Source organism: Cornus florida, unplaced genomic scaffold (genome assembly GCF_030987335.1).
Source record: "Cornus florida cultivar Cherokee Brave unplaced genomic scaffold, ASM3098733v1 CherokeeBrave_3.0.0_Hap2_Chr07, whole genome shotgun sequence".
Taxonomy (NCBI): domain Eukaryota; kingdom Viridiplantae; phylum Streptophyta; class Magnoliopsida; order Cornales; family Cornaceae; genus Cornus; species Cornus florida.
This window is the reverse complement of record NW_026775577.1, coordinates 19,693,499-19,704,617: the sequence shown is the minus strand read 5'-3', so window position 1 is coordinate 19,704,617 and position 11,119 is coordinate 19,693,499. Positions and strand designations below refer to the sequence as shown.

Here is an 11,119-nt window from a genome sequence, read left to right as displayed (position 1 = left end):
TTTCAATCCAAATATCTTTTTGGATTGTCAGAGTGGTCAAGATTTAGTTGAATTTAAAACGCAAAATGCATGATTAAAATTTGTATAATTTAGGAAAGAGATTTGATCGGAAACAAGAATGTACAAAATATAACTTTAATAAAACTAAAATTAATATTAAAACCAGCTTTTATTTAACATGGATGAAGTTTGGAGTCTATTAATTTCATATTTTTACTCTTCTTCTCAAACCCTATCTTTAACCTAACGAATGAATAATGCCAAAATAAAGAAAAGAGACAGCATGATGTTATTTTTTTTTTAGATAAGTAACGATAGAAAATTAGAAAGTCTACAAATTCTACTTATTTATTTGAGTGGAGCTGATGTTATTAATAGGATAAATTTGACTATTTTATATAAATAGATATTGATATAAATAGCTATTGATTTCATCTTAATATCAAAAATATTAATGATGTCAGCTTCAATTAAATTATTCGGAGATGTCTACCTGTCGTATTTCAAATAGTTATCTTTTAGATTATTCTCAATTAAAATGTTAATGAAGAGAAATAATGATTTTTTTGTCAAGAACTCATTCAAATTTTTTTTTTTTTTTTTTTTTGCTATTTCCAGAATGTCCAGAAAATTATTTTAAAAAATAAAAAATAAAAAATAAAAATAACTTTTAGTCCAGAAAATTAAAATGGATAGATGCTAACCCGAATGGCATTAAGGTAGTTAATCTCAAGAAGAGGGGTAGTTGTAACAAAAAGGCGAGTTAAAAGCATCAGCTTTCATCAACGCCCTTTTCTGTTCATTTCATTTCCCTTCCCCTTCCTTTTTGTATCTCCTGTTCTCTTCCTCTTCTTGCTGCGATCTATAGATACAGATATATAGATATATACCTACACATATAGATATAGAGAGGGGAAGATGTGGCGCTGCGTCTCTCGCCTGAGATCAATCCCCACGGAATCCGTCAAACCTCGCATTCAGAGATTCTTCTCCACCGAGACGGTAAGATCTCTCTCCTTAATTTCGATCAATCACCATTTTTTGAATCTTACAGTTTTCGAAAGCTCATATCGTAGTATAATATATATATATATATATATATATATATATATATCTTAACATTTTTTTTTTTAATTTTGTATTTTTATCTAGAGACGATTGTAAGGGCTCGTTGTGTTTCTTACTGATACTTTTCTATCACCAATTGCTCATTATATCTACATTCTTTCAGTTTGTTTGACAAATTTGTGAATATGTTTTGTGTTTTAGTGTCTCAGCTGTATTTAATTTTTGTATATATATTTTGATTCTTAGCTTAGTGTATTTCCGACTTGCTCGAATGTTTTGGACTTAGATTTTTTAGTTTATTGTGTTTGAAATTAGTTTTGTTGCAAAATTTGTTTGGTACAGACTGTGGGAAGATCGTCCTATACGATAGTTGATCATACGTATGATGCAGTTGTGGTAGGCGCTGGCGGCGCGGGGCTCAGAGCAGCCATTGGGCTTTCTGAGCATGGATTCAACACCGCTTGCATTACCAAGCTCTTCCCAACTCGGTCACACACCGTTGCAGCTCAGGTATGAAGTTATCAGCTCACTATATGTATCATGTGTGTTTGGGTTACTCTTCAATGTAGGTTATAAGTTTACATTTCTTTATGCATATTGTTAACTATAGAAAATTGTGGATCCCTTATACAAGAAGATGGTTTTCATAGCGTCCATTAATTAAGTGGGGTTCCGAATTTCAATGGATTGTAGAATTTGTCCTTTATCAACGATTCTTGGGTTCATGTGTAACTGTGACTTGCAATGGTACAGCATCGTTTATGGGGTGTTCTATTTTGACAATGGTAATGGTTCTTCTAGCCTTTTTCATGTCTTGATTTTGACCAGAGCAATTCTATTTCTGGATTTTATACCTATTTGGAGCATTCTAGATCAATAATTGATGACCTTTTGTTTTCACCTGAACTTCACTATGCATAGCTTGACCACCAAATGAAGGCTGGAGGTTGGACTGGAAGGATCAGTTGTTGTGGGATTAAGCTTTGTTGAGTTGATTTGAGTGATTTCAGGGATGAGCATCCTTATACAAAAGATCCTGTTTAAACCTTAGCCACCTTTAAGCTTCAGCAAATAGAGTAGTCGACACGAGTATTATTAATGGCAATCTGGACATCTATGATATGAGTTTTCTGTTTTCTCAGACACACACAACTATATTTAAGTATTGCAGGTTTTAGGTGTATAAAAGTAGGAACTGTATATAAGAATTCAGGAGAGTTGTCAGTATGGCATAGTTGAATTCATTTACGATTCTCTTCATACTGTGGGCAAAGTGATTTTGAAGGAATTAGAGATCTCTTACAACTATTAATCACTGAGGAGGTTGAAGAAAGTTATGGGAGTACCACTTTCCATAGGAATTGAAAATTGCCCTTGAACTCTTGCTCTCACCACAACATGGATGGACCATACGTTTCCCTTCTAGAAAGCCTACCCCCGTGAATCTATGGCTTCATCCTGGTCCTTTATACATACTTATTAGGATTTTACCATTAAAATGGGATATTAGATTTTCAGAAACCAGCCTGTTTACATCTGGCATTGGAAGCTGCTAGATTTATGCATTCCTTGAGGTAAGTAGGTAGCTTTTGTTTCCTTCATATCATATTCAGTTTTATACCAATACTAACACAAGCTACAATAGCTTTTCAAGATAGTGCTTAATTGTTGTAATAAAAAATTGTAGTAATGTTGTTCTAGGAATGGCATGCAGTATATTGTTTCATTGATTTTATATTGCATCTAGCTGCACAGGCTTTACTGTAACCGTATGAAGTTTCTTTATTGATGATCTGGCTATGTTTCTAGTCTCTGATAGCAATACTCTGTACAGGGTGGTATAAATGCTGCACTAGGAAATATGTCCGAGGATGACTGGAGGTGGCACATGTATGACACGGTTAAAGGAAGTGACTGGTTAGGTACAATGCTCGTCAGGATTATACCCTCTTTTATCTCTATTTAGCATGCATATGAAGCTAGTGTTCTATACTAAGAAGCACGGAGACGGATACGGGACACTGATATGACACGACACTGACACGGCGACATGGCAAATCCAAAAAAATTAGGACACGGATATATATATGTGTGTATGTGTGTGTGTGTGTGATGTAGTACTTTAAAAATTACTAAGTGTTACTATTTTTCATCAACCTTACAATGAAAAAAAAACACAAATCATAACTCATGACTAATAAATTATAAAAGAACAATGTTGCATAGTTATAAAACCAAATAAAAAACAAGACATTAGAATAATAATTAGCATCATTTAATCATCATTGCAACTTTACTCCAAATACAAAAGCATAGACAGAAAGGACTATCAACATTCATGACTTAACCGTTAGCAACATTCACAAAAACCTAAAGGCTAGTCTCCAAAAAATATACAAAAACAAGTCAGTGTACTATCATCTATTCCCATCCACATTTGACCTAGGATTTTTACCATTTATAATACCAAAAGGGTAGTACAAAACAAAAAACAGAACATATTAGCATAAAAAAAAAAAAATTTTAAAAAAATTCCAGACGTGTCTGTAGAGTGTCCGAAAATTAAAAAAAAATAAAAAAATTCCAGACACGTTTTTTGGTGTGTCCGACACGTGTCGGGGCGTGTCCGTGTCCGTGTCCGTGTCTGTGTCCGACATGTGTCGAACACGGATTCTTCGCCCATTTTGGCATGTCCGTGCTTCCTAGGTTCTATATAAATGAATTGTTTACAATCGAGGCACTTTCTCACTTGCATCAAAGTTTAAGAAAATATTGTTTATCCAGTACAGATATTTTTATTATTATTTTATCCTGGTGCTGTTCCTTGCATTTTCTCTGACATTGTTCAAAGAAGTTTTCTTTATTAATATTGTGGGATAATTACTGCTTTTCTATTTTTATTAACCTATCATTTCAATTGATATTGACGCAAGGAGTGTTGTGATTATATAGGTGACCAGGACGCTATTCAATATATGTGTAGGGAGGCACCTAAAGCAGTGATAGAGCTTGAGAACTATGGCTTACCATTTTCCCGAACTGAAGAAGGCAAAATATATCAACGCGCATTTGGTGGTCAAAGTCTGGACTTTGGGAAAGGTACTAAGCTGCTAATTTGTAATTGGAATATTTTACATGGTTTCTGTGGAAAGCTACCTGATCATGGCTTCTTGTATGTCAATTTCTTAGGTGGACAAGCATATCGTTGTGCATGTGCTGCTGATCGAACTGGGCATGCTCTGTTGCATACTCTTTATGGCCAGGCTATGAAACACAATACACAGTTTTTTGTCGAATATTTTGCTTTGGATCTAATAATGGATAGTAATGGTATGTTAATGCATAGTCACTCTAATGTATTACTCATCATAAAAAATAAAAAATTATTTCGTTTTTGCTATTATTTGATGATGGGAATAATATGCCACACTTAGACAACTAGAAATATAGAAAAAGAAAGAGATAGTAAGACACTTATTTGATTTGTTTGCCTGAAGAAAAGCTGTGCTGGGATGTCTGGAACTTTTTCTAGGAGCAAAATTCAGAGAGATTATAGCAGCAAAACCTTTCTCTGCTTCCATCATCATCATCCTTGCCTTAATTTCCCTTATGAATAGGTTCAGCCACATGAATTCTCTGTCTCCATTCCTTTCTATTACCCGCCATATTACCTACTATGTTTAACTTTTTAAAGTCATTTCTAATAACTTCATCCGACTTTATTTTTGGTATCCCTCTCTGTTTCTTACCTTCTACTCTCTCTTATTTTCTCGTTAATGGATGCCACACCTAATTTTTCTCTTACACATTCATTAGCGACCTTATCTACTCGAGTAACTCCAACCATCCTTTCTCTGCTTAAGCTGAAAATTATAATTGTTGGGTTGTTTGTTTTGTGACTCATGTGCATGCTCATGCCCTGAGAGGGATTGCAAACTTAACTGTGTAACTAGAGATTTGGCTGTTTGATAGTCCTTCTATGATCAAAGTACATAAAACGCAATGTAGCATTTGTACAAAATATATAGTCAAATTAAACCCACTATTAAGTTGCAATTCTTGGAGCCTTCGGTAACGTCATGCTGAAGTCATAATTTGTTAGTCCATTGTTGGGTTCAATACCCAAACCATGCTTGTCTTGCACACTAAAATAACAAGTTAATTGAAGATGGTTCACTTATTCGGGGAAAAATAAAGAAGAAAGAAAACTAACAATTAGAGATTATTCGATACTTGATCCATGAAGTCGAATTTAATTTAGTCAAAAGGTAAAATGAAATTCTGGTTTGGAGAAACTTATCAAAAAAAAAAAAAATTCTGGTTTGGAGAAGGAAGTAAATAGAATAGCCACCAATTCCAGGATGACATGATATTTCAAATTTGGCACGCAAAAGAAGCATGGAAGGAACATATACTCGAATTGTGAACTTAATGTACAATGTTTTCTTTGCAATGTTATTAAAGGGCTTAAGACAACCAATTCTTATCAACTGTAATTTGGTCCTGCTTCACAATACATGCACACACATGTATATGGTATTCTATTACAAAGGCACTTATTTATGCTGCCTATCATTTGTTTCGGTAAAGCTAGTTGACTATTGGTTTTGATATCAGGTAACTGCCAAGGAGTAGTTGCATTAAATATGGAGGATGGTACAATACATCGGTTCCGTTCTGCTTCAACAATTCTGGCAACTGGGGTATCTATGTTTGTCATTAAACTCTATTCGACTTCAGATTAGTGATACTTAAATCTAATTACTATGTTTTACATATCTCTCAGGGCTATGGTAGAGCATACTTTTCCGCAACCTCTGCTCATACATGCACTGGAGATGGCAATGCCATGGTTGCACGTGCTGGGCTCGGTCTTGAGGTATGTTTTGTTGCCTTTCTTTTTGAAATGTGTTCGTATGACTTTATTTCATTAACTTTCTTTGACTGTCGCTTATAATATTTCTTCTTGTAGGATCTTGAGTTTGTGCAGTTTCACCCAACAGGTATATATGGTGCTGGGTGCCTCATCACTGAAGGTTGGTGCTTTATACATCATAGTATTGAACTTGATTATGCTTGTACTGTATGATAAATGCAGATCTAATTCCGATGTCTCATTCCATTGTCTTCTCTATGTTACCAGTCTTTTATATGTAACTAATTTAACACACTATCCTCGTATTCACTCTCAAACAAAATTTTCTGCTCTTCTTTCCTGATTTCTTTCCGCCGCCTGTAGGATCTCGCGGTGAAGGTGGCATTTTGAGGAACAGTGAAGGTGAGCGATTCATGGAACGGTATGCCCCTACAGCCAAGGATCTTGCATCGAGAGATGTTGTTTCTAGATCCATGACTATGGAAATCCGAGAAGGTCGTGGTGTAGGTATGATCTCTTTGCTACCATCAGATTATAGTAGACATATAGTTAGCACAGGTTAGATGGCGAGAAATTGTCTTGTTGTCTATGGTATCCTAAATGCATGCACGCTTTTCTGGTCTTAGTTCAATTTGTAGCCATGTCTTTTTTCCTTCAAAGAAAGTTCCATCCCTAAGACCTACCGACCCCACCCACCGTTTTACCACCTGAATCACGGCCCAGAAGATAGATCAATTAACAGCCATTACTGGTAAATTGTATTTGGTTGTACCTGGTGGAAGAATAAATACCCATTTTGTTTATTTAGTTATTATTTATTTTGTGCATAACTTATACTTCTACAGAATAATAGTGGATTTCTTGGACTTGGTTATGTTGATTTTTGATAGGGCCCCATAAGGACCACATTTATCTCCACCTGAATCACTTACCTCCAGAGGTTCTCAAGGAGAGGCTTCCTGGTATCTCTGAAACAGCTGCCATTTTTGCTGGTGTTGATGTTACAAAGGAGCCTATCCCTGTTTTGCCTACTGTTCATTATAATATGGGTGGAATTCCCACGAACTATCATGGAGAGGTAAAATCTAATTGTACCATGTGCAGTTGATATCGTGGGATTGCTGCTTTATTCAGTACATGTGGTGAAAGTCTTTTCATTTGTAACTAAGATATTTTGCTCTCCAGGTAGTTACCATTAAAGGTGATGATCCTGATGTAGTAGTCCCTGGACTGATGGCTGCCGGGGAGGCAGCGTGTGCGTCAGTTCATGGTGCCAATCGGCTTGGTGCAAATTCTCTTCTTGACATTGTTGTTTTTGGTCGAGCTTGTGCAAATAGGGTTGCGGAGGTCCATAGACCAGGCAAGTCATCGTATCAAATTTCTTTGAATACACATTATGTGAATACAAATTAAGATGCCTCCACTTTATGTGTCCAGGGGAGAAACAAAATCCTTTGGAAAAGGATGCCGGAGAGAAGACTATTGCATGGTTGGACAAGATAAGAAATTCAAATGGTTCAATTCCAACTTCAAAAATCCGGTTGAATATGCAACGAGTAATGCAAAACAATGCTGCTGTATTCCGCACGCAGGAAACTTTAGAGGAAGGTATATGAAGAACCCCCATCCACTACTCAATCCTCCTCCCCAAAAAATACATAAATAAATAAATTATAAGCGTGGAAGGGAAAACGTGTATTTTTCTTTCGCTTCGTTGCTATGCCATGGCACATTTAACTTCATTCATTGTGCTGTACCAGTTTTGCTATAACATGCTTATCAGAAATGTCAAAAAGGCCTGAAAACAACACTACTACATTTTTTTTTCCTTGGCCGTTCACATCAATCTTTTTATCCTTTTAATCTATGCGCTTTTGCAGGTTGTCAGTTAATTGACAAAGTATGTGAAAGCTTTCACGATGTTAAGTTGGGGGATCGAAGTTTGATATGGTAAAATTTTGTTTATGAGGAAAATTATTTATAGAATTCCATGAAAATTACCATTTTTCATTGGCTTTTGTTTTCATACATCTTTGGCTAGGAACTCGGACCTGATAGAAACTATAGAGTTGGAAAATCTTTTGATCAATGCATGTATCACCATGCATTCTGCTGAAGCCAGGAAAGAAAGCAGAGGAGCACATGCTCGCGAAGATTTTACGGTTAGTTTGGATTCACTTTCAGTTTAAATCCCCCTTTCCTCCCCACTTCTGTGATAATGAAACTTAAATTGTGTGACTTTGCAGAAAAGAGATGATGAGAACTGGATGAAACACACATTAGGGTAAGTCCTTTTTTTCCCCTTAATTTTTTGTTTGGGAGTGGGCTGGTGTGGTTTTGTTTTTTCTCTTTTGAATTCCTTATCTTGAATGTTAATATTTTTGTATTAGGGTTATTAAGAAATTTAGAGTTCTGGTGCTTGGTATAAAAATTGGCTAAATTGACTTTTCTTATGAAAGCTACGAATTTGTCTGCTTAACACAAATGGAAGTTTAGGGTAGCGTCTAGGGGACTGCAAAAATAGTCTCCTAAGGTATAACTTTTTAAATCGAGTGCGTGGTAAGAACTTGTAGTGTGTTGAAAAATGTATGTGTAGCGCAACTGAACCACTCACATTCTCTTAGCCTTCATTTGTTTTGGAGTGTTCTAATTTTCACTGTTGACACAGCCCGTTTCCTGTAAATTTAAAAAACCAATATGAAAAAGAATGTGACCTTTTATCATCTTTAACTGGTGTAGAATAGTGATAAAAATAGCATCATGTACTTTGTGTTTAATCTGAGCATACTCGCAGTAGATATCTGAAATATGAGATATTGATTTCACCATCAATGGTGTTTACTGGTTTTTGGTTTCCTTGTTGAACAATGATGGGCAGTTTCACAAGTGTTTTATGCATTTTAGTAATGAGGAAATACTTTGTGTTACATAAAAACCTATTTGTTGTTGTCTTGATTTGCGTTTGATGCATTATTGGAAAATACCATTTGCTTCTCCTAAAATTTTGTCAATTAAAATTAGCTTATGTTAAATACGATCTTGCAGATTTTGGGAGAATGAGAAAGTCCGGCTAGACTATAGGCCGGTTCACCTGAACACATTAGACGATGAGGTTGAGACATTCCCACCTAAAGCTCGCGTTTATTGATACATGCTTATAAGACCAGGAAAGGTGCCGAGCGCGTATGATTTTTTTTTTGTTAAGGTTGTAATAATTTGTTTGAAATGCAATTATGATAATGATTATTGCATTCAACAACGAATCTGTAAATCTCTTGTAACTTGGTCTACGTTTTATATTCTGCAGCAACGAATATTTTTCGGGTACCATCTTTCAGTAATCAATATGCAGAGCTCTATATTCATTCTTGAGTTGCTGACTAGCATATAGCCTAGAAGTTAGAACTATAAATTCAGTTTAGCTAGTATTGCAAATGCATTTTGTTAAAGAACATTAGCTACTTTTATTTCCATAAAGTCTGCATGGTTCAGTTTTACGGGAATGTTATATACTAAGTTACACAACTCTTCTCAATGAGGGCTGCTCTCATTCTCATTCCTGCTCATCTTGTGTGACTTAGGTTTTTCAGTTTTCGTTCTCCTGCTCTCTCCTCATGACTTTATAAGCTACTTGTTGCATTTGTTTTCACCGTCTCAGGAAGTGTTTTCGTGAAGTAGATCTATGAAAATTTAGGCTCCCCTTTGTTTTGATGTAAAATATATTTCATGTAAAACTTTTAAGTTGAGAATGTTCTTTAATTTTCAATGTTTGGCATGATTTCTACAAAATAGAGAAATTTTTTTTTTAAAAAAGCAGCAAATTATATGGGATTAGAATCATTCTGTAAATATAATATGCAACACATCCACAAGTGTGTGTTGATATGCTTTACTTTTTCAAAGCATTATCGCTTGGCATCGCATCCTAAATATATACACACACATACAGATTTACACCTGTGTATATATTTTCAAAGTTTTCAAGACTTTAACCTTGTCACGACTTGCAGGTTGCAGCAGCGGAGGGTTGCTTCTTAATAGACTGTTCATATATGTATATGTATATATATATTTATACACACTTTGGATTTTATTTTGGACATTGTTTCAATGTTTATTGGTTGACTGTAGTAGTATGTTGCTAATAGAAGTGACAAATTTTGTAAAAATAGAAAAATGATGAAATGCGTTGCATGCACTCTTTATAATGGAACAAAAATTAGGAAGACAAATTAGACAATAATAATAAAAAAATTACACAAGACATTTTTGTTGATTAATAAATTATACTAGCTTTCACTTACCTACATTAATTGCCAATAACGTCAATGCACAAAATCTTTTCACAATAGCAAATTACATTACAAAATATCATTTTTTTCATTTTTTTTTTTCATTTAACATGGCTTTTTCAACTAAAATAACATAATAACCATTGAGGACAAAAAGATAAAATCATTTCCGCTATCAACGTAATTTTTAAATCAACAAAAATATCATAAAATTGTGCTATTGACATGATCTCTTGCATATTAAGCAAACGAAAAAAAAAAATGACAAAGGAAAGAACTAACCTCGGGAAAGGAACCAAACTACCCAGAGAGCGTACTTTCCTTTGTCATTTTTTGTTATGTTCTTTCCTCTATCTCATTCATCTCCGGTAGGATCCTCTAGGTCTCTCCATGTGTCTTACCATTGTTAATTTGAATATCTTTCGTATTCGGTGTCTCACATATGTAATATCAAAAAGTTCTCTCTCTATTAACGAAAAGTTTTTCGTACACTATATCCAATATATCTCTTTCCTTTCTTTACACATGTATATAATGTCTATGTTGATCGACCTAATTTCTATTATTTTGGATCATATTCTCACATTATGCTTGATATAGATAAATTTCTTACTGATTGAAGAGACATTCTTGATTATGCTATGCTGTAAAGAAGATAAATGTGATTTATCCAAAGTATAAAGAAGTCATTGTATACAAATAAAATCACTTTCATATGAACACTTGCAAGTATGTGTGAGATCCATTAAAAAAAATAAACTATGTAACAACACTACAGATAAAGATAAATCTTCTAATCAAGTTGGTGTTTGTATATATATAGTTGAACTCATTAATCAATATATATATTCAAACTTTGCATGGTTGTTCTATTGACTACTCA

General features: G+C 34.6%; 1 protein-coding gene across 1 annotated transcript; it reads left to right on the top strand.

The window, feature by feature from the left end:
* Positions 1-794: 794 nt before the first annotated feature.
* LOC132266712 (succinate dehydrogenase [ubiquinone] flavoprotein subunit 1, mitochondrial) lies at positions 795-9,316 on the top strand. The gene is made up of 16 exons (XM_059767684.1): positions 795-1,002; positions 1,411-1,578; positions 2,903-2,990; positions 4,021-4,167; positions 4,258-4,398; positions 5,686-5,771; positions 5,855-5,947; positions 6,041-6,104; positions 6,308-6,451; positions 6,835-7,022; positions 7,130-7,304; positions 7,382-7,552; positions 7,825-7,894; positions 7,986-8,106; positions 8,191-8,228; positions 8,990-9,316. The coding sequence occupies exons 1-16, from the start codon at positions 919-921 to the stop codon at positions 9,090-9,092; spliced, it is 1,881 nt and encodes a 626-aa protein (XP_059623667.1). The 5' UTR covers positions 795-918; the 3' UTR covers positions 9,093-9,316.
* The last annotated feature ends 1,803 nt before the right edge of the window (positions 9,317-11,119 follow it).

Excerpts from the sequence above, each read along its gene's own strand:
- LOC132266712 (XM_059767684.1), top strand. The coding sequence starts at position 919 with ATGTGGCGCTGCGTCTCTCGCCTGAGATCAATCCCCACGGAATCCGTC. Across the intron at positions 1,579-2,902 it reads CACACACCGTTGCAGCTCAG|GGTGGTATAAATGCTGCACT; the intron begins GTATGAAGTTAT and ends TACTCTGTACAG. Across the intron at positions 7,895-7,985 it reads GGGGATCGAAGTTTGATATG|GAACTCGGACCTGATAGAAA; the intron begins GTAAAATTTTGT and ends ATCTTTGGCTAG.